Below are 24,185 nucleotides of genomic sequence, written 5' to 3' on the forward strand. Positions count from 1 at the left end.
CTACACATGAGGATGGCTTAGGAATAAAAAAATCCTCCCAATTTCATAACCACAATTTATTCACACTAATAAACTCATCTCACACAACCCACAATTGGCGCCAAACCACCAACAGAAACTCCACCATTTCACTTGTCTCTCATAAGACAAAACAAGAAGAGAGGAAGGAGAGAGAAAGGTGCATAACCTAACATAACATAACATAACAAAAAAGTCTTCCTTCATCGGCTGGTGAATCATTGCCGGCCGGAGCTCGGAAGACAGACAGACCAACACCAATCTAAACAAAAATGATCATCGAGGGAAAGCTCGTCCACATTCCCACAATCGACCCCGAGAGCGACGACGACGACGAAGTGGACGACCACTTCCTCGACGCCTGCTCCCGGGGAAAATCCCTCGCCGAGTTCCGCTTCCGTGTCGAGGAAGCCATCAAAGGAAACTACCTCTTCACGACCAATGACGACGACGAAGACGACAGGGCCCACCTGTGGGGCGTGGCGCTGCTGCACGAGGAGGCGGCCGACGCCGCCGTCCTCAGCAAGTTCCTCAAGGCCAAGCGCTACAAGGTGCACGAGGCCTTCACCGCGCTGCACAGGACGCTGAGGTGGCGCGCAGACTTCCGGCCGGCCGACGAGGAGCTGGCGCCGCCGCGGGACAACGCGTGGTTCGCGAGCGGCGCGGACAAGGAGGGGCGGCCCCTCTGCTACAGCGTCTTGGGGAGGGAGTATCAGAGGAACCTGGTGAGCATGGGGCAGCAGAGCTGCAATGAGTATCTCAGGTGGAGGCTGCTCTGCCTCGAGAAAGGGATCCGCCGTCTCACTTTCCGGCCTGGTGGGGCCGACTCTATCGTGCAGATCGTTGATATGAGGCATGCGGGAGGCCCCACCACCAAGGAGATGAAGCTCATTGGGAAGAAGATGATCGCGTTGCTCCACGATCATTATCCCGGCATCATCCACAAGCATGTCAGTTCATACAGGGTCTCGTTAAAATAAAACTAATTTCTAATCGGAACGCAGAACTTTCAAAATTATCAATACAACATGTAAATTCAAATATCAACACAAAGACATAAGTAAATAACAGCTAGCCTTGTATTGATGTACTTATAATCTATGTGTTCATGATTTTAATGTACTACAAAACTGAAAAAAAGTTATGGGTTCTGGATTGGAAATTAGTTAGCATTTGATCACAACCCTATCTATATATATGATGCGGTCGTGGATATATGCAGCTGATCATAAATGTGCCGTCGTGGTTTCTGACGCTGAACGCTTTGAAGCTGCGGTTGCTGACGAAGAGGAGCAAGAACAAGTTCATATTTGTGAAGCAATCAAGAGTTACAGAGACACTTCTCAAGTACTAAATCAAACCGTTAGTATTATTTACAAATTCCGCCCTCAAAAAAATACAAATAGATTGACTCTTGCTTGATCCATCCAAAATGCAGGTACGCCACCATAGAGAACATACTGGTTCAATACGGCGGGCTGAGGAGAGAAAACGACACAGAATTCACAACCGAAGACAAAGTTCTCGAAGCTTATATCAGAGCAAATGGCACTGACCTCATACAAATACCCGTCGAGGTAATATATATTGTTAGGGTTCAAATCATCCCATATCACGGAATTAGAAATTATGCAAGCAATAAATATGAGGCCTATTAGTCACTACAAAAAAATGTCAATTTACCGACGGTATTACCGACGGAAAATTTTCGCTACGAATTACCGACGAAAATTTTCGCTACAAATTACCGACGGAAATTTCTGCAGGTGAATTTTTCCTTTTTTTAATTAATGTATTTTCGTCGGTAATTCCGTCGGTAAAATTTTTTTTACCGACGGAAATTACATTAATTAAAAAAGGAAATATTTTCACCGCGGAATGTTCCGTCGGTAATTCGTAGCGAAAATTTTCCGTCGGTAATTCCGTCGGTAAACTGACATTTTTTTGTAGTGAGTACGAGGCATATTGGGAAGTGTCCCAAGAACAAAACTGTGAGGCATGTCCCTAAGTGAACAATATCGTACTAATGTGAGTTTATTAGGTGTGCACAACGAACCCTCACACATACATACTGATGATTGTATCAGGCCGGGGTGACTGTAACCTGGGATATAACTGTGATTGGATACGACGTGGCATATAGAGAAGAGTTCGTGCCAGAAGACGATTGCTCGTACAAGATCTTGCTGCAGGAGAAGAGGATGGGAGAGGGAATGAGAAACTCGTTCTACATAAGAGAGGCAGGGAAGATTGTGATAAGCATAGTGAATCATTCATTCACAAGGAAGAAGGCTTTCTATAGGTACAAGACCAAGGCAAGCATGATCTATAGGATCCACAATTGAACTCACCATTTCTACCAAATTACATTACTTAGGTTTAAGGCTAAACAAAGCAATTCTATCTGCATGCGGTAATAAAAACATCAGATACTGTTTTGCTAATTGTAGTTGATTTTCTATCCTTGTTCTTTTTTTTTTCTTTTGTTCTTTTTTTTTTTTTTTTTCCTGTTTTTGGGGTTTTGTAATGCGAGATATCCGCGGCTACTAGCTAGAGGTGTGTTGCCGGTAAATCTCGACATGTTTGATTTTTGCTTATTGGATGGCAACTTGCACCATCTAATAACATAGAGTAAATGTGTAGAATCGAATGATTTTCTTGCAACACTTGCTAACATTTTTGGCAAAAATATTCGTTGTTTTGAACTTGAGGTAATATTTATAACAAATTTTATTTTTACACATGTATTTTCACATCATAGATTTCCCATAGTTTCCTATAATAATATTATCGATAGGAATATATGATTAAGGAGTATTGATCTGCTGAGCGACGCTATGTGCGCGCCCTATGAGCGATTAGTGACGTGGCGGAGTTATAATTAGTTTTCTCTCTTCCTCTTAAATTCCCTCTCTTCCTCTCTCCTCTCTCCTTGTTTCTTCTCTCTCCCTCGTCTCTTCTTCTCTCCTCCTCTCCTCTGTCCATTCTCATTTTCAATCTGCCATCAATTTTGTTATGAAATTTTAGAGCCATGTAAAAATTTCTTCACTTGATATACTTTGTTGTCCTTGCAAGATTTTATCATCATCTTCCCTATTCCCCTATTCCTTCCCACAACTTACTTTTTGTATCTGCAAATTTTTTTTTTGGAACATGGAAAACAATTTCTCAGTCTTTAGTTTAGACAGACAAAGGATTATTATTATAGTGGACGTAATTGCAAAATCTAATTTTTGTGTTGTAGTGAAAGAAAATTTAAAGAAACCCATTTTGATGAAAACATTAAGTGCATAAATTCTGACAGATGCAAAATTAAGTCCACGGGAATTGAAGAAACAATTTGGATACATTAAATAGTTTGAAGTATTGATTCAATGGTGAAAAGCTCCTTGATATGGTTGGAGAATTTGGTGAGAAAGAGAACGAAGGCATGGTGCAAAATTACAGATGGGGATGAGATGATTGAGAAGTCGGTTGAATGAAAAAATTGGGATTGCCGAAATTAATAGATTTTGAGAAAAACATTGAGTGCTTAGATTTGCTGGAATCATAGTGATAAAGGGGGATAGAGACAGTAAAGCGGAAGCTATTCCGTTTAAAAGAAGGGGAATGAGAAAATTGATGGCAGATAGAAAATGAGGAGGATAGAAGTGGAGACGGGGGAGAGAGGAGAGAGGGAATTTAAGAGGAGGAGAGAAAACTAATTATGACTCCGCCACGTCACTAATCGCTCACAGGGCGCGCACGCAGCGTCGCCCAGCAGATCAATACTCTTCATATAAGTTCCATTAGTATTTAATTGTGAGAATATGAGGTCCAATATGTTTGGAAGGAAAGAAATCAAAATCAAAGTTGATAGGCGGGAATCAAGGAATTACATATATCAAGGAATCTTAGTAATAATTTCGAAATAAGAATTAAAAATAAAAAAAGTAGAGAAATTTTTCTTCGCACTTAATTTACATTTAATTATGGAGAGGCACATTTAATTTTATCAAGTAGAAAGAAGTGTGTATATATGATACAATCCCATATCTTATAGGAAATCTCAATTATCCAGTTATCTTTTATTTTATCATATCTTTTTCGTATCTTTGTTTTCTTATTCAATAAGTTAGGGTATAACATTCTAGTATTATAAATAGGGATAGATTGTTATTATTTGCATCATTCAATCAGTGAATGAAATAATATTTGCCCAAAACTTCTCGTTACTTATCTTGCAAACCCAAGACTTTGTGTTGCCCGATGGAAAAGTCTTCCGCGCACAACCGAATCTGGTCTCTGCCGATCCTAAGATTGGATGCCCGAGAGAACATCGATCGCCGAGGTCGTCGTCGATCAGCGTTAAGGAGAAAGACCTTAACAACTGGTGCTTTAACTGTGATCTCACCCTCCCACCATCTCGAACCGAAGCTACATCGCTGCCCGACGGAAAACATTCCGCGCACAACAACTGCTTTGGTTGTCGAGTCCCGCCTATCCGCCGAGCTCTAGGCTCTGGACAACTCTACTTCTGCAACGCCCGACGGGAAGGATTCCCACGCGCCGTGTAGAAGTCAGACCACCATCATGTCATACGACTACGTCAACTATCGTCGTCGTCAATACAAACTCCCTCAGCCTGCCCAGCCGTTGCGTCCCTACCAGCCGGTCCAGTCACGACGTGCAACCTGTTGGGACCCTCCGGACAGCCGCAATCCACAGGGTTTTCTACCCTATGATCAGCCGCCACACAATTGGCGTGCAAAACATAACCATCGCACGCCGACGGGTAATCAACCACTGCCGAGTTTCGAGCCCTATGACCCACCACAGTCGTGGCAGCCCTCTTGTTGGAAACCACCGCCTCGCCGTGCATCGCGAGGATATTTGAATTATGATCAGCCACCACTGGGTCCGCCTAGTCGTTGGGATCCGACCGACTATCACTGCCCGCAGACCTTGCAGCCTATGCAGTCTGACCGACCGCTGAGTCATCGCACAGTTCCGTTGCCCGCCGTTGCCCTGCCACGGTCTGGCTTCACGCACCCGCCTCAACATTCCAGCAGGTTTATTGATTCGGGGCAGCAGCGTGGTCTGCCCAATATTCCCATTCTCAAGGTTTGTTCGCCTTGGCCAACCCAACTACCTACACCTACAGTAAGTGATTACAACGAGAAATTGCGTGTTTATAGATTGGAGCAAGCCAACCTTCTCGCCCAGTTGAATGCGTGGTTTGAGGAGAATATTGATGACGAAATTCTAGTTGAGGATGTTCCCAACAACGCCGATCACAATGGGGGCACTAATCTTGATGTTGATGTTCCAATCGACGAGTCCCTGGAAGAGATCGTCAAGACCGACAATATGCTGTTGCAAGTGCTCGTCAGGGTATATGATGTGAGTCTTGGTGATCTTATTGTTCCAACACATCGGGAAGTGGCATTGTTAGATGATGTAGAAGAGGACGATTCCACTAATGAAGTGAAGAAGGTCGTCGCCTCACTCAATGAATGTTGTTGGAAATTGTTGGGGCAAGAAAGGAGATGGTGCATACACCCGTTTGCCCGTAATTGCTTGTGTTTATCTGGATTTGAATGTCGATGATGTTCCAAGTATGAATCATCGATCAACATCGCTCGACACCGATGCAAGGTTGATCCCTCCGCGCAATGACACGCTATGTTTGAGCATTATTGTAGGTGTAGACATGCTTTTCATTTTGGCATGGAATGTTGCCGGCCACATTAGGTCGCTTTGGTTGATTTTTGATGGAGGTGATGAAGGGAAACACTCAGTTGCTCGGTGTGTGTTTGATCCAGGAGGAGACGCCTCGCCCAAGCTTTTGCTTTCAACGATCGTCGTTGCTTCGTGGTTTCCACCTTGAGGACAAGACGAATTTTAACCGTGAGGGAGTTGATACGATCCCATATCTTAGGAAATCTCAATTATTTAGTTATCTTTTATTTCACCATATCTTTTCCATATCTTTGTTTTCTTATTCAATAAGTTAGGGTACTAGTATTATAAATAGGGATAGAGTGTTATTATTTGCATCATTCAATCAATTAATGAAATAATATTTTCCCAAAACTTCTCATTACTTATCTTGCAAACCCAAGACTTTGTGTTGCCCGACGGAAAAGTTTTCCGCGCACAACTAAATCTGGTCTCCGCCGATCCTAAGATTGGATGCCGGAGAGAACATCGATCGCCGAGGTCATCGTCGATCAGCGTTAAGGAGAAAGACCTTAACAATATATGAGCTGATTGCACATGTCTTAAAAGGAAATTCAATTATTCATTTTTGTTCAAAAAGTAAAATAAAGTGACACATGCCTTTGTTCACAACGGTCGAATGGTTATAGAGGAGCATTGTGTTGTAGAAGTACTTGTATTGTTTTTGATAATTTGAAAAATAAGTTGTAGGGAGTGGGACAGATTTTGATAATTTGAAAAATGTTACTCCATTAATCTCTTATTGTTGGTATCAAACATTAGCAAGTAGTAGGATACATTATTATTGCTCTGATTGAGACTGAGAGACTTAATTTACATTTATTTATGGAGACACACATTTTTATTTGATCAAGCAGAAGCAGAGAGGGGTGCGTTAAAAATGAGGGTCTCCTGGCGCGAAAACTTGATCCTCTGTGCCTCCTCCCTCGATACTTGGTATGCGTTAGCAACGACATCGACGGGCAGTCCCCTGATGGCCGAGGTGCGGCCGCTCAAGGTGTTGATGGCGGCATTTTCGTTGGTGTTGAATGCAACCCACTCGAATCCCTGTTCTGCGGCCTTCTTGACGACTGCAAAGTTTTGGGGTACGACGAGCACCTGGCCCTCTCTGAACTGGCCGTCGAACACAGCCTGGCCGCGATGGTTGACTATCTGGACCCGTGAGGCGCCGCGGGTGGCATAGATTAGTGTGTGGGCGTTGGTGTACCAGTGAGGTGAGAATATAGCATTCTATACAGTACAATGATAACAATAGTATTAATTAGTAAGTTGGAATTATTAGTAACCAATTAATAATAATATTGTAAGTAATTATTACCCTGTGGAGGACTCCTTTGGCGGCGCTGAGTTGAAGGAAGCTGAGGACGGGAAGGTTGAAGCTGTTGAGGGTGGAGAATCTTCCGGCGCGTGGGTTGTAGAAGTCGGCGCGTGAAGCTCTGTCCAGATTCTCCTTGACTCTGGCACTGCAGAAGGTCTCCTCGAGGCCGTTGTGTTGACGTTCTTGTTCTTGGCGGCTGTGGTGGGGCTGGATCAATTGGATGCTCTTCTCTGCCCTTATAATGTGGCCTCTTTCGTCGTTTTGGCCCCTCAGCTTTCTGGCGGTCTCTACATCAACGTTGAATGCCTCTGCCAACAACTCGTCGTCTAAACCGCTGAAGACATTTCCCAATTCGGATTGGGCTTCTTGGCCGCGCTTGCTTCCGCGCAGTCTCCTGTATTGCTCCTCCTCTTGCTCATTGCCCGGGTTTCCAGCCAGGAAGAAGGACTACAAAATTTGGATAATTAGTTGGATGAAATTGGAATAAAGCATTTACTAGTAATTTATATGAGTATGTATTAGACTATTAGTAGTACCCACATACCCTTGGGTTTTGGTCGAGTTGGTTGGCATAGTTGGAGTTGTGGTGGAAAACAACAACAACAAGCTCTTGATCGCCGTCGTTGTAAACCCAGTGAGCATCACCGGCCCTGATGGCGATGACGTCTCCCTTCTGGAATTCCTCAACCTTCTGATGTTTTGTCGTCTCTAAATCTCTGGCTTCTTTCCTCCCGGGAAAATTGTTGCTGTTGGCCTGATTCGAATGTTTCGGCGCAGCCAGAGGTCAGAACTCCATAAGTTCCCCTGCCTGCAAAATAATTGCATAATTTGCAGAGTCCATGAAATTCACTCACATAATATTTTAAAGCTAATATATAAAAATAGGATCCACATTCCATTAATATTTTTTAACACACTTTCAATAGCTTTTCTTAAAGCTGAGCTTTTAACACACTTTCAATAGCTTTTCTTAAAGCTGAGCTAAGTAAACTAAGGACACTTAATCGTGGATAGATGGAGCAATTAACTGACCTTGGACGACGTAGACGAGAACAGGGGCGTTGTGGTAGACAGGCAGAAGGAGGCCTCTCTGCTGAATGATGTGGCGGCGGATGGAGACGCCGGCACATCTAAACTCATTGTTCTGGTTATCCCAGAACTCGGTCTGTCCGCCCTCCGATTGCACGCGGTAGGACGGCTCCCGAGCATCAATGTTGCTGAGCTGGCATTCTCCCAGCTGCTGCTCTCTAATGGCGTAACCAAATCCAAACCCTAGAAGCACAAGAAAGCTTAGAAGAGAGAGCGAGAGCTTGGCCATGGCTGTGTTGTATGCTGATGATGAGAAGTGGCGAAGCGGAAGCGTCGGTATTTATTGACCATTTTGCATGTAAATTGCATGGTTGCATGGCTTACACCTATGATTTTCTGCTACAAACCATTCTCTAATAATGACAAACTTCACCTCTCACTTATCCATCATTTGTATCTGGATGCAAACAAGGTCACATACGTCTACCCTCTTCTATCTCTATTCAACTCATATTTCAATTTCACTCACCTTTATGGATAATATTCTTACTACGTTTTTTCTAGTGTTCCGTATCTCATATTTCATCTAACTCTTCTAAAAATAAAAAAATACTACTAGCAATTTGTTTTGTTTATGTCATGAAATTATGTGCCCAAAAATGTCTAATCATTAAAACTTTTCTCTTTATGTACCCAATTTTACATGGATACTACTCCCTCCTTCCTTGAAAATTTATCACATATATTCATTTTCGTCGTCCCACATAATTTATCACATTTTACATTTTACTATTTTTGGTAGTGGGCCTCACATTCCACTAACTCATTCTCCCTTATATTTTATTATAAAACTAAATTTATAAGTAGGACCACATATTACACTAACTCTACAATTATTTATAGATTTTTAGTGAAACACCCAATAGAGTGATTTCTTAACCCTATAGACCATTAAAAAAAATTAATAGAACATTATTTAGATTTCATATTTCTACGTATGTAAATACGCCGAGTCATTTCAAAAAAATGCTAATTAGTAAGGAAATTAATGACGACGATTGATCCCTCATTAACTAGTGATAGATAAGTGACGAGAAACGTCTGACACAATTAGTGACAGATTAGTCCGTCACTAATACGAACATACCAACGCAGATTCCTTTTGTTTTCAGTCGGGTGGGTTAGTAATTTAAGTGGTGCTCGAGTGGGTTACTAAGTTTAGTGACGGGATTTTTCCGTCACTAAAATTTTTAGTGACAAGCTTTTTAGTCACGGCTCTATCCGACATTAATCTATCACTAACCCTATCCAGCGACGCAAAATTTGTGAATTAGTACGCAATAATCCGTCACTAAATAGCGAGTTTTTTTTTTTGCAGTGAGTTAATGCCAAATGAAAATAGAAATTTTATAATGTTTGACAATTTGATGGATTTATCACAAATTGTTTCGTAAATAATTTTCTCCATTATTTTTAATACACCAATATGTAAAGTTATCTACATATATAGTTGTAGGGTAGTTATAAAATGCAAACTCCAAACTTTTCAATACAGTGTCAACACAACGTCAACACAAATGTCAACACAGTGTAAAATTTCATGATTTTGATGTCAACACAATGTCAATGCAATGTCAACACAATATCAACACAATGTCAATATGATGTCAACCGTTGACACTGTGTTGATATTTTTCTGTTGTTGTTATTTTGTAATTTGTTGACATTTTTTAACGGACTAGGCTCCAGATCATAGTTTGGAGTCTGTACAAATATTTAGAGTTTGCATTTTGGGTTTGACACAAGTTTTAATGCAAAATTGGTAAAGAGAGAGGTTGAGAGAAAAAGTAATTAAAGTATTGTTAGTAGGGGATGGGTCTCATCTTATTAGAAAGAAAAGAGTTTCCAAAATTGGAAAGTGTATATTCTTGTGGGACGAAGGGAAAAATATTTAAAGTTCAAATTAACTTTTTTCTAATCATTTACTTATTTTAAATTTCATGCTAGTTGTCACGAACTGGTTGTTCCCTCGCGACCAAAATGATGACAACTTGTTTTTAAAAAGAGCCTGATTTACATAATACTCCATCCGTCTCACAATAATTGTCACTCTTATTATGGACATGCGTTTTAAGAAATGTAAAGAAAAGTTAGTTGAAAAAGTTACTGGAATGTGGGATCCACTTTTTGTATTGGTTTTATAATAAAATGTGAGTGAAGTGAGTTAGTGGAATGTGAGACCTGCTTACAATTTATGATAAAAATGAAGTGTGACAATTATTGTGGGACGAACCGAAATGGAAAAGAGTGACAATTATTGTAGAAAAGAGGGCGGTTCGGAATCGCAAAAAACGTAAAAAACGGCGGTTCGAAACCGTGAAAACCGCCGGAAAACCGTTGGTTCGGAACTGAAACCGAAACCGGCAGTTTTGAAACCGGAACCGTAACCGCGAAACACCCTCGAGATTCGGTCCCGGTTTGGCAATTTCCAAAACCGGAACCGACAGTTCCAAACTGTAACCGCCGGTTCCGGAACCGTGGGCATCTCTAGTTGAGCGTATAGCATTTATGCGGCGGCCGCATGCAAGTGTGCCCCTTAAGCTTTGTTCTAGATTATATGAGTATTATGACAAATAGGTAGTGGATGGAGGAAGTATACAAATCTTAAAGCGAGGAGTTGTTCTGCCACCACATAGTAATATCATAGCTATACTAGTAGAAGCCACGTTCAAAACAGTACCCCTTTTCGAACGAGTCCCTTCCGATAGTGACCTCCATAAGAAAGTTTTTGCAAAACCTCCAAAGCCATAAACAAAGAAACCGTACCTCGGCAATTTGAATAGTCATATGATATTATCGTATCATGCACAAGACGATGTTCGCTTGTTAATTATGAAAGGAAGTTCAAATATTTTTTGTGTTCATAACATAACTTATCATTAATCAGTATATTTTTGAATGTTCCAAATACTCTCAAGTTGGATACGAAGTAGAAATGAAGGTCAAGCAAGTTCTCTCAATATTCAATAATAATTTCCCAATCTTGATAAAAGCAAAATTATATTTGAAGTTTCAATACCATTCAACAAATTAAATAATGAAGCGGTCGATTTAACCTAATTAAAATAAGTCATTATTAATTAGTTAAAATGTGTATAATGTGGTAACTCTTGTACAATCAGCAAATTTGAATCGTTAAAGATGTAGCAAATTGTTTATCACATAATTAATGTAATTGACATGATACAATCATGCATGTAGTAATAAATAAATGAGTTGTTTATTTACGATTTATGATCATCTTCTTATCTAGAATAGGAGGCGTGTGTGTGACACATGAAAAATACATTACAACTATATACTTACTGATTATACATTGTTGGACACATAATTTGAAACATAAACAAATTGGTATTTTTTATTTTGAGAATAGTTGATGAAATATGGTGGAACACTAGAAAATTTACGAATTGTATCCATAAAGATATAGGCGAGTGAGAAAAATAGAATAATTGAAATATGAGATGAATAGAAATAGAAGAGGGTAGAAGTATGTGACCTTGTTTACATCCAAGTGCATATGATGGATAAGTGAGAGGGGAAGTTTGTCATCATGTGATATGTATTTTGTAGCATTGCAGTCTAACAAAATCAATAGGTGGAAGCCATGCAATGTACATGCAAAATGGTCTATAAATACCGACGCTTCCGCTTCGCCAATTCTCATCAGCACTCAGCAGCATACAAGAAACACAGCACAACCATGGCCAAGCTCTCGCTCTCTCTTCTAAGCTTTCTCGTGCTTCTAGGGTTTGGATTTGGTTACGCCATTAGAGAGCAGCAGGGAGAATGCCAGCTCAGCAACATTGACGCTCGGGAGCCGTCCTACACCGTCAGATCGGAGGGCGGACAGACCGAGTTCTGGGATAACCACAACAACGAGTTTAGATGTGCCGGCGTCTCCATCCGCCGCCACATCATTCAGCAGAGAGGCCTCCTTCTGCCTGTCTACCACAACACCCCTGTTCTCGTCTACGTCGTCCAAGGTCAGTTAATTGCTCCATCTATCCACGATTAAGTGTCCTAAGTTTACTTAGCTCAGCTTTAAGAAAAGCTATTGAAAGTGTGTTCAAAAAAAATTAATGGAACGTGGATCCTATTTTTATATATTAGCTTTAAAATATTATGTGAGTGAATTTCATGGACTCTGCAAATTATGCAATTATTTTGCAGGCAGGGGAACTTATGGAGTTCTGACCTCTGGCTGCGCCGAAACATTCGAATCAGGCCAACAGCAACAATTTTCCCGGGAGGAAAGAAGCCAGAGATTTAGAGACGACAAACATCAGAAGGTTGATGAATTCCAGAAGGGAGACGTCATCGCCATCAGGGCCGGTGATGCTCACTGGGTTTACAACGACGGCGATCAAGAGCTTGTTGTCGTTGTTTTCCACCACAACTCCAACTATGCCAATCAACTCGACCAAGACCCAAGGGTATGTGGGTACTACTAATAGTCTAATACATACTCATATAAATTACTAGTAAATGCTTTATTCCAATTTCATCCAACTAATTATCCAAATTTTGTAGTCCTTCTTCCTGGCTGGAAACCCGGGCAATGAGCAAGAGGAGGAGCAATACAGGAGACTGCGCGGAAGCAAGCGCGGCCAAGAAGCCCAATCCGAATTGGGAAATGTCATCAGCGGTTTAGACGACGAGTTGTTGGCAGACGCATTCAACGTTGATGTAGAGACCGCCAGAAAGCTGAGGGGTCAAAACGACGGAAGAGGCCACATTATAAGGGCAGAGAAGAGCATTCAATTGATCCAGCCCCACCGTAGCCGCCAAGAACAAGAACGTCAACACAACGGCCTCGAGGAGACCTTCTGCAGCGCCAGAGTCAAAGAGAATCTCGACAGAGATCCACGCGCTGACTTCTACAACCCACGCGCCGGAAGATTCTCCACCCTCAACAGCTTCAACCTTCCCATCCTCAGCTTCCTTCAACTCAGCGCCGCCAGAGGAGTCCTCCACAGGGTAATAATAATTGCACTATTATTATTAATTGGTTACTACTAATAATTCCAACCTACTTACTAATTAATATTACTATTATTGCCATTTGTATATAGAATGCTATAATCTCACCTCACTGGTACACCAACGCCCACACCCTCATCTATGCCACCCGAGGCGCCTCACGGGTGCAAATAGTTAACCATCGCGGCCAGGCTGTGTTCGACGGCCAGCTCAGAGAGGGCCAGGTGCTCGTCGTGCCCCAAAACTTCGCCATCGTCAAGAAGGCTGCAGAGCAGGGATTCGAGTGGGTTGCATTCAACACCAACGAAAATGCTGCCATCAACACCTTGAGCGGACGCACATCGGCCATGAGGGGACTGCCCGTCGATGTCGTTGCTAACGCATACCAAGTATCGACGGAGGAGGCACAGAGGATCAAGTTTTCGCGCCAGGAGACCCTCATTTTTAACGCACCACACTCTGCTTCTGCTTGATCAAATCAAATGTGTGTCTCCATAAATAAATGTAAATTAAGTCTCAGTCTCAATCAGAGCAATAATAATGTATCCTACTACTTGCCATGGTTTGATGCCAACAATAAGAGATTAATAACATTTTTCAGATTATCAAACTAATTTAGTTGTCCCACTCCCTACACTTCATTTTTATATTTACTTCTTACAACAAACTACACTTCGCGTGTCACTTCCGTTACTTCAATTTTTTTTTTTTTAGTTTTTCATATAGTTTTCAGTTTCATATATATAGAAATGAACATAAAATTAGTCTTAGTGCATTACATTTGAATTTTCAACCTATCCTTCTTTTTGGAAACAAATATAACATTATTTGTTGATGGTCGAAACTGATTGTGAAACCAAACAAAAGGCACACACACATTGGATGTCACTACCATGTATTACAATACAATTCTTTATTCTTCAATCTAAAAAGTACCACTTGATTGTTGGCTTTGTTGCCTAAAAATGAAACTGTTGAATTTCTTTTTAAAATTTATGCAATCAACTATGTACCAGTGGCTGAAATACACGCATGATTGATAAAATGGATATTGGCATCTAATATCATGAAACTTTCAAAAAGTTAGATTTTTCCTATAAAACTTTGAAATTGACAAATAATATCATGAACTTTACTCTGAGTTTGTTATTTTTCACCAATGAAAAAATTAAGGCAAATAATTTCATTTTATGATTTTTTTTTGTAATTTCTCGACGACAACTTCTAGAGCTTCAAGTTTTTCAATCTTTGAAGATAGTTTTTCTTGAAGCACACCCTCCAAAATTGTTCTTCAATCTATTAATATAGCCAGAATTTTTTCATTGTTGGGAATAACAAACTCAGAGTAAAGTTCGTGATATTATTTGTCAATTTCAAAGTTCGTGGAAAAAATCAGACTTTTTGAAACTTCCATAATATTAGGTGCCAATATCCCTTGATAAAATTAGGTGTGTCTCCATGAATAAATGTAAATTAAGTGCCAGAGAAAAATTTCTTTACTTTTTATTTGAAATTCTTATTTCGAAATTATTAGTAAAAGAGCAATAATGCTAATGTTTATCGGCTTTTGCCCTACGGCCAATGTTTGACACGAATAAGAGATTCAGAATTTTCAAGTTATCAAAGTTTATAAAATTTTATACTTTTCCTGATTAAATTTTATACTTTTCCTCGCTCCACTTCCTTTTTAGTTTATAAAATTATTTTTTAATATAATTAAATTAGTATTTTAAATTTAATTAAAAATCATTTAACAAAGGAAACTTAATTAACTATAATATATTACTGATGTCATCCCATCCCATGTAATCACAAAAATCAACTTATTTATCACGAAAATAAAAAATGACTAGATGATAGGTCATTCTTTATCACCAGTAGTGGTGGAGGAATCCAATGACATCTCATGTAATTACGAAAATCAAAGAATGACTAGATGACAAGTCATTCTTTATCACAAGTGGTGGTGGAATCCAATGACATCACTAGTGATTGCGAAAAAAAAATGACTAAATGGCAAGTCATTCTTTATCATATGTGGTGGTGGAATCCAGTGACATCCCATGTAACAGCTCGCCCTCCTAGGGTACAATAAATGCGGCGACTGCTACCCAAAACCAACTCTAAAGAAGTAAACATAGACTAGGGTTTCATTTAAAGAGTATTGACCAAAAGAATTGAAAGAGATATTAGAGTATTAAATGCAACAACTTAACCTAGATGATTAGAGGAAAGAAAAGTATCATAAATCACGATCAAAAATCTCGAGAGTACGACATCATCTCCAAGTCAAAATCACAAGGAAAGACTAAGGCTTCAAACCGAAGGCAAGATGCAAATATTCCAAAAAAAAGAAATTCTAGAGTGTATCACACACACACACGCCACACACACACACACGGCACACACACATACACATGTTCCCACATCCCTTTTTATCCCTCTTTCACTCAACCAAGATGCATGAGGGTTCAAGAAGACCGATTAATCGGTTAGAAGAAGAAAAAGAAGAGGTAGAAGAAGAACAAACATAACTCTTAAACAAAAATACCTTTTTAGCGAAAAACAATCGGTAGAAAACAAGTATTAGCCTTGATTCTTCAGAGTTCTTGGATTAAACTTCAATTTCTTCTCAAAGGATGAAGGATTAATGGAGTAATGTAGAAGAAAAATTGAGAGAGTGTGTGGGAGGGTGGGGGCCGAAAATTTTGGGGGCTAGGGTTGATGTTTCTCTTATTTATAGTGCTCAACAAGATCTTTAGGTAATTAGAATAGAATATTTGGTAAGATCTCATTCTCCCAATTAAATAAAAATAAAATAATATTGTGAAGTAGGGAAGAAGAATTAACAAAAATAGATCCTAGGGCAAATCCCTCTAGTTTTCGAAAATTAGGATCTCAAAATAGCCAAGACTTTGTTTTGGTATTTTTCCATATAGAATAAAATATCATGGAGCAAAATAAAAATAAGAATTCTCCCAATTTGGAGTAGAAATAGGCGTCCCCTCTGCCCATTTAAATAAGGCATGGATTTTTGAATATTGACTAAAATAAGGTAAGGCAAGATCTCTTGAAGTATGGAAAGATTTGGTAGAATATTTAAATTCTAGGTATGGAAGGAAATCAAGTAGGGAGTCAAATAAAATAAAATAATTCCTTCCTTCCCAAAAATAGTGATTTTCGAAAATCACTAGAAAGATAAGGGGGCTCGATTTTTCCATCTCTAAACAAGGAAATAATTGGCTCTTGGAATTAATTTGGATAAATATCCCAAGGATTAGATAAATTCCGGAAAAATAGAAATTCCTTCTCCAAGGGGCTAGGGTTCGAAAATTACAAGAATTAGGGTGACAAGTATTTATGGAAATTTTCCTCTAATATTCTCACTCACCCATAAACAATTAAATTGCCACATAATCTCATAACTTAATATATATCACATGCCACATCATTAAATCAAATAGTTTGACTTTTCAAACTTTCAACAAAAACCCTAGGCTCGACTTGGCCAAGGCATCCCATGAAATAAATGCATTCACGACTCCACGTCATCAAATAATAAATTCTAGGGCTTTAAATTAGGGTTCTAAATTCCGGGATGTTACATCCCATGTGATCACCAAAATCAAAGAAAAACAAATAAAAAGTCATTCTTTTTTTTTTTATCACAAGTGGTGGTGGAATCCTATGTCATTTCCATGTGCTCACAAATGACAGTGGTGGAATCCTATGCTCAACAAATAACTTCTATAGTACTATATATTTACCTAGATTCTTCACGAAAAGTATAGACAAATCCTCACAATTATTGCCAGCTCTCCCAAAAAAATGTCATCAAGTTCTAATTCTGATACTTATAATCTCCTTGAAGACAATGAATGGGAAGAAAAAATTGTTCAACAAAATCAACAGCTCGATTAATTAATCGAGGATATAACTATTTGACTAAAAACTCTATTGTAACACCCCTTACTCGATCGGTAAATCCACCGAATAAGTAATGTCACTATCTGGTATCGCCGTCACTCATGCTTTTGTTTTCATATATAAATAAATTACGTTACACGGAAAAGAAATAAGTATCAAACTTTGCAGCGGAAAAAGACTATCAAAAACTTTAAACAGAACATGCCACCATTTTCTAAACTTCCACAATAGACTAATGATTCGTCTAGGATGCAGCCGCTACACTTCTCTAATACAAACTATATTACTTAACCTGTAGGGTGGAAGAAGAGGGAGGGGTGAGCTTGACAGATCAGTAGCAATACCCACTCTACAGAATTCAATCTTTTTAGAAAAGTCAATGGTTTACTAACAAATATTTTAATTACTTATTTTTATCTCATTGAATCATTTTACATTATGTCTCTTAACCTCAATCATGATAGAACACATATGCCATTCTTATCCAGCTACAAACACATATACATGGCATACACGTCTTTCATCATCAAAACAAATATTTATACCATATTTCTCAAATAATTTCTCATATCAATACTATCACATTGCACCACAATTCTACATTTACGTACTTACAAAATATGTAATTCCATATAGTCACTCAATTTATTCAATTAGCCAATTATTATTTTTTCACGCTCATTTTTATCTTATACGCATATTACTTCCCACAATCATTTTTATCTTATACGCATATTACTTCCCACAATCTGTCTTACGTTTCTTTCCTCCGCCTGGCAAACATTCTCCTTATTTTCCTTAGGCCCGACGGTTTCTCTACACAACCTGACTTAAAACATGTGTTAGACCCTGGAAATAACTGAATTTACCCCCATAACCGATGCATGAAATTCGCCTTATCAAACTCCTCACACTTAAACCATACTTGTCCTCAAGTAAGAAAGACAAAATAAAGAAATAAGACAATTTTCGAGCATGGTTATTATTTTACTAGACTTAAGAAAAACAATAAAGTTCTAGACCTAGACACAAAAAGACTTAACACACAGACACATAAAAGAGAAAAACACAGAAGAATACATATGTATAAATTGGTTTATTTTTTAAGTAGTCGTCCCCACAAGCTTAAGGTCTCTCCAGTTGTCTACAGTCTCAGATTCCCCCCCCCCCTCCCCCCCTCCGTCTACCTAGATTGTCAGTTTTTCTAGATGACCTCTATTTTCACTAAGTTGTTGGATTCGCTCAGTCACTCGCTCCTCACCAGAAACGTTAGGACTTTTGCCATACCACTAATGCCTTCTGTTCTTCTGACATAGAAAAGCTCCTTAAGCTCTTTCATAGGGTTGTAACGGGGCTAGGGGATTGTAATGTGCATAGGTGAGAATCCTACAGGGCCTAAGTTCAAAAGTATATATATGCAAGACAAATATGCGAAGGACATGTGAATTTAGGGACAAAAGTTGAAACAACCTTCCCATTTACAATGTTGTATTCCCAAAATTGAAGCTGTTCCTTGGCCATTTTGGCCTTATTTTCTAACTGTCGTTTGCTGGGTTAGGAGACTTTTTTTTTCTTCATATTTTTTTCTAACTTTTTCTTCTCTCTCTCTTTTTTTTATAATTTTCCTAGGTCAGGTTATAATATTTTTCTGCCCTTTGCTTTCTCAATTTTTTTCTTGGGCCAGGTTACAGATTTTCCTGCTCATTTTCTAACCATCTTTTTCTCTTTATTTTTTACCGGGTTAGGTTACAGAATTTCCTACCCGTTTTCTAACTATCTTTTCCCTTGTTTCTCAACCTATCTTCCTACCCCATTTGGTGAGTTACCCCCACTCCGCCCTCTTCTTCACATGAAATGAAGGATGAGGTATCAACAGAAGGGTCAACTTGCCTTAGGCTCAAGTTGGTCAACTACTGGGTGCTTGAAAGGTTGCGAAGTGTGAGTGTTGTGTGTTACTGTGTAAAATGGAACTTCCCCGATCCAGAGAATCCACTAGACACTGGGTCTAGGAACTAAGAGAATCTCGGGTTACCTGTCGTTGGGCACACAATCACTTCCTTCTCCTTTCAAAACCCTCAACCCGCTATGCTAAAATGATTAGTACAGGGAAGCAGGGATCGAATCCACATAAACAGATGCGTAAGTAAACATGCTGAAAGACTTGGAAACTATTTTTGGCTGCTGCCACGCAATTTTCTCGGGGTAGAGATTTAATTCCTAGACTCTGGAAATGAGACGTCCTATCCTAACAGCTAGATCTAGGCAGAGATATCAGAACATGCATAATGGTGATCGAATGAGCTTGAAATTGCTACTAGACGTGATAAACGGCTTCCTAAACTAACCTAGACACATGAAAACTCAGCATGTGGTGACCATTTCCCTAAACGGCATAGTACGGTGGAAAAAGCTGCAGATTAACCAACTGAAGGACTAACTAACAGCGACATCATCTTCTCTAACTTTTATCACGAAATAACAGATGAAAAACTGAGCAAACCAAGGATCGGAAGCAGGGAAAACAAAATTAAACCGATTAACACAATTAACCAGTGAAACTAAAATAGATGTACGATCACTAAACGAGGTAAACAAGTAAACAGAATTTAAATGTCACAACCATGCAAACATGAACAGATCTATACGTTGGATGCTTCGTCCACTCCGGATCCAAGCCATCCACAACAATCCAACACAATTTCCATCTCCGATCTTCGCAGATTCAACCAGATTCAACCGATCAACTACAAATCTCCATGCAATTCAAACTCCACCTCAGATTAATCAACAATATCCAAAAAAAAAAACAGATAATGCAACAATAACATAACCGAAACCAAGGTAGCAAATTCCATAGAAAAATACGCAATATCCAACGAGAAAGTAGCAAAACACGACCGAGCTTCGAACAACGAAGACTCGGGAAATCTGAAACACAAAAAAAAAACAAATAAAGGATTGTATCTTCGCCTCCCGTGGAGACGGTGTTACACAACGACGGAACTGAAACGTGAACCCCAAAGATGATTCCCGTAAAAGTGTGTGTGAAGAGAAATTGGAAAAGCTAATCTAAGAGCTGATGATGCAGAAGGTCCCTTTTCATGTTGAATGCGTGCTCTTATTTATAACGGGCGGAGCTTCTAGACTCTTCCTGGTGTTTCCCATTTTGCCGTCCTTGCGGATGCTCCTTCGTCTAGTACACTCTTCAAACTAGTTCAAACTTTTAAGCAGTCGTCCCCACAAGTTAAAGGTCAATCAAATAGTCTACACACTCCAAATCCTCCCCTTCCCTTCATCTACCTAGTCGGTTTGTCAGCTCGTCCAGATAGCCTACAGCTTACTAACTGTTGGATTCGCTCGATCACTCATTCCTCACCCGGGATGTTAGGATCGATCACTCTTAGTTATTTCTTGCCACTAATGCCCCAGGTTATGAAAATTTCTCCTTCTATCCTCATTTCATATTTTTTTCTTTCTTTTTCCCCTTGACTTCGTCCAGCTTATACCTCCTCATTTTTCCTGTACTTCGTCCAGCTTATACCTCCTTATTTTCCTGGACTTCGTCCAACTTATTGATACGCTCGCATTTTGCACTATTTTAAGGCCATTTTGTGGTCCGTTTTTAATATCAAAGTTGCATTACATGTTCATTATTTTCATATTTTATCTATTTTGGTATTTTGACATGTTTTGTGAGAAATGTGCATATTTGAGCTAAAAAAGAGAGTTAAAACGCGAAGTAGGAAATCTGGAGAGCTTCAGGTGGCGTCCGGCGACCGCCGCAACACTTCCGGCGACCGCCGGCGCTTAGCGGAGACAAAGACACACCCGGCGACCGCCACAAGGAGTTAGAAGCTACTGGACTGCGGGCGGCGGCCCGCCACAAAAACGCGGCGCACGACAGCTGTCTCTAAACTCAATTTTCCGGCGATCCTGAAGTCCGATCGGAGTGTTCTACACACCATTCTGTTCGTCTTGAAAAGAGATTCAATATGGTTCAAGAATAAACTCAATCAGAGTTTTGTGGAGAGAGTTATGGCCGTTCTATCAAAGCCGCGCAAAGCTGCCAGCTGCAGTTTAGGCGAAAATTGAAGAAGGAAAGAAGATCTTACCTTGTGAAGCCAAATCTTTTCCTTCTACTATGGGGAATGAAAATTACATATTTCCTAATGTTTGGAGGACACTTATTACTAAATTTAAATCCTTCTAAAGCCTATATATACCCCATAACCTCATTCATAGAATTCAACCCTTCCATAGCCCACAAAAGGGGAGCCTTCATGGCTCCCCCTCCATCCTCCTTCTCTACTCCATAACCTAATTCTTCCGTCATTCTTGGAGATTGAAGCAAGGCAAGAGGAGCATGAAGACTTCAAGATTCATCCTTGGGTTTTATTTGTTTATTCCATGTCTCGTTCTCTAATTATTGTTTTAGTTCATCTGTCTATGGATTGCTAAACAATAGAATTTTGTGGTTCGATAGTAATTGACTTTTATGTAGTTCTTTTTATGTTTAATGTTCAGAACTCGTTTCCACTTGATTTTTCTTGAACTTTTGTTCGACTAATTGGCCGTTACCTTGATTATTGTCAATCTTTGATCGGTGATAGCTTTGATTGGTTTATCTTATATGTTCATACAATAATTGTGACATGAGTATTGATGCATGATAGGGAGAGATCGTGGTAAAACTTGAGTCGGATGAATGTAAAACTAATTAGAATAACTAAAAGAGTCAATGAAATCATTATCCTTGAAATTCCTCTATTTGCCTAATTCTATCTTCTTTGCCCTTATCATTTTACTTTATTTAATTTTGTTTAGTTTAAAACCCAAAACTTTTGTTTCTCTAGATAGTATTTGACGCTTAGTACATGATAGCCAGTTGCAATTATATTCCCCGTGTTCGATATCCCGGTACTGACCTTTAGCTATACTAGATCTACCCAGTATACTTTGATGCACTTTTTATTTGCACTATAAATACCTGCAAGTATACAGAGTAGGTATAGTATAGCAAAAGGTTAGTACCGGGTATCGAACACGGGGAAGATGTACACAAAGTGTCTATCTTCTACTAGAACTCAATTACTATCTGGAGAAACAAGAATTTTTTGGAAACTTTTGAAAACAGTAAATATTAAAAACAGTAAACAACTAAATGCAAGCAAATCACGGAGAGAAAAGTATAGAGATAAGGGGAATTCCAGGGATGTGCTTTCGCTTTTATGGTTATACAAATTCCAAACTACAATACCCTAGCACAGTTAATACTTTGAAAGGACGAGTCACCTAGCTTATGCTCATGCGATACAAACGTTGATTACTAACATTAGGGTTGTCAATCCTAACACGTAACTCCAAAAAGCTCCTAAGACCCTTGAAAAGTCCTCACTCTCAATTAACAGTGCCGTTTTAAAGGAAGCTAACTGTAGTGTCTACTAAGTGGATCTAACTCGCTAGAACTCTGTCACAGTTATGAAGCAAGTTGTATTGAATCATATATAATTGTGTCACTCAATTATGAAGAATCATGATTAACTTAGGGAAGAAACAAAGTAAAAACAAAACGGATATTAAATAGAAAACGAAATTGTATAACCAAAGTTGCTACTAACACATCCCTAGAATCCTATGAGTTTAGTTACACATGACTGAATAAACTAAAAACATAGATTGAAGGGAAAGCAATTTGAACATAAAACTAAAGCAAATAAAACCCGTAGGTTGAATCCTTGTCGTTCTTGATGTTCTTGAAATCCTTCTCCAACTCCTTGCACAATTGAAGTACTCTAGCTTTTGATCTCTATGAATGTGTTCTTGTTGTGTGTCAAAAAAACTCTTTTTGATGAAGCTTGAGGTCCTATTTATAGGGGAAGATTATTCCTCATCATAGAAGGAAAAGATCTTCAAAGTTTGGTAAATCTTGGAGCAAATCTAGGGCTGGTCGGATTCGCCGCCTTTCTCAGCGGGCCGCCGCCGCACCTTTGGCCGGCGGTCGCCGCGTTGGAGTCCGAGACTCTGACCCTTCGGTGGCGGACCGCCACATGTCCTCCGGCGGTCGCCGGGCGAGACTCTTCTCCTAGCGTAAATTTCCGAGGCGGGCCGCCACATAGCTCTCGACCGCCGGGCGCCGGCGGTCGCCGTACAACTTCGCGGCGGTCGGCTGGTCGTCGTCGACTCCAGATTTCCAGACTATGCGTTTTTACTCCCCTTTTCGGCTCAAATATGCACATTTCTCACAAAACACGTCAAAATACCAAAATGTATAGAATATGCAAATAATGGACATGTAGAGTGATTTTTGATAACAAAAACGGACCAAATAATGGCCTTAAAACAGTGCAAAATCCGGGCGTATCATACTTGTAGGTATTTTTAGTGCTAATAAAAAGTGCATCAAGTTTTTGGCGCCGTTGCCGGAGAATATTTTTGCTTTAAGCTGATATTGTTGAAAGGTTGATTATACTAATTTAGAGTATAATATTATTTAATTTTATTTTTCTTTTGATTTTTTTAGGTACTTGAGGAAAAGCAAGGAGCGCATCAATGGCTTTGACCAGTTTTAGTATACTTCTGATATGGGCAGAGTCATGGGAGTACGAGAGCTTTGAAGACTTGATGAGTGGACTTTTAGAAAGAAGTAAGAAACGTGTAGAGGAGGTGTCTGAAAGCAAACACAAATTAGACACTGCTATGGAAGCTTTGACAACTTCAATGGAAACATGGGAAAAGTGGGAGAAGAAGCATGATTCCATACTTGAATTAAGTTCTCATATGCTCGACAAATTGGTGAAATCTTTCAAACCTTCTCTCTCTTTGATTTTAATTCCTTGTATTGCTGACGAAATTAATTTCGATGAAGATCCACAATTAAGTCATGCATGGAGGGAAAGTGGAAGCAATGCTAAAAAACCCAAATCGAGAAATCATCAGAGGTACAATCTGTGTATGTATCCTTTGTCAAATTCTGTGTTTGCAAAATCTTCTGCTCCGGCCATTGAACAACTGGATCGGGGGGCGACCCGGACAGGCCCGTACCCGCCCCCCGGGAACATTTTCCCAAAATTGTTTTTTTTAAAATTTTTTTCGGATTTTCGCCTGGCCGCCTTTTACGCAAGATTTTTCA

General features: G+C 39.5%; 3 protein-coding genes across 3 annotated transcripts; 2 read left to right on the forward strand and 1 right to left on the reverse strand.

The window, feature by feature from the left end:
• The first annotated feature begins 189 nt into the window (after positions 1-189).
• Positions 190-2,759, forward strand: LOC125202169 (patellin-4-like). Its single transcript, XM_048100529.1, has 4 exons — positions 190-968; positions 1,241-1,365; positions 1,457-1,595; positions 2,106-2,759. The coding sequence occupies exons 1-4, from the start codon at positions 291-293 to the stop codon at positions 2,361-2,363; spliced, it is 1,200 nt and encodes a 399-aa protein (XP_047956486.1). The 5' UTR covers positions 190-290; the 3' UTR covers positions 2,364-2,759.
• A 3,683-nt stretch (positions 2,760-6,442) lies between these two features.
• Positions 6,443-8,381, reverse strand: LOC125201925 (11S globulin seed storage protein Jug r 4-like). The gene is given in 5 exon segments (XM_048100222.1): positions 6,443-6,969; positions 7,058-7,504; positions 7,602-7,757; positions 7,759-7,865; positions 8,090-8,381. Coding segments are annotated over 5 exon segments (1,377 nt in total). The 5' UTR covers positions 8,376-8,381; the 3' UTR covers positions 6,443-6,588.
• Positions 8,382-11,824: 3,443 nt separating this feature from the next.
• On the forward strand, positions 11,825-13,743 carry LOC125201529 (11S globulin seed storage protein Jug r 4-like). Its single transcript, XM_048099682.1, has 4 exons — positions 11,825-12,132; positions 12,320-12,582; positions 12,680-13,126; positions 13,222-13,743. Exons 1-4 carry the CDS (start codon positions 11,850-11,852, stop codon positions 13,600-13,602), a joined length of 1,374 nt encoding a protein of 457 aa, XP_047955639.1. The 5' UTR covers positions 11,825-11,849; the 3' UTR covers positions 13,603-13,743.
• The last annotated feature ends 10,442 nt before the right edge of the window (positions 13,744-24,185 follow it).

This window comes from Salvia hispanica, chromosome 1 (genome assembly GCF_023119035.1).
Source record: "Salvia hispanica cultivar TCC Black 2014 chromosome 1, UniMelb_Shisp_WGS_1.0, whole genome shotgun sequence".
Taxonomy (NCBI): domain Eukaryota; kingdom Viridiplantae; phylum Streptophyta; class Magnoliopsida; order Lamiales; family Lamiaceae; genus Salvia; species Salvia hispanica.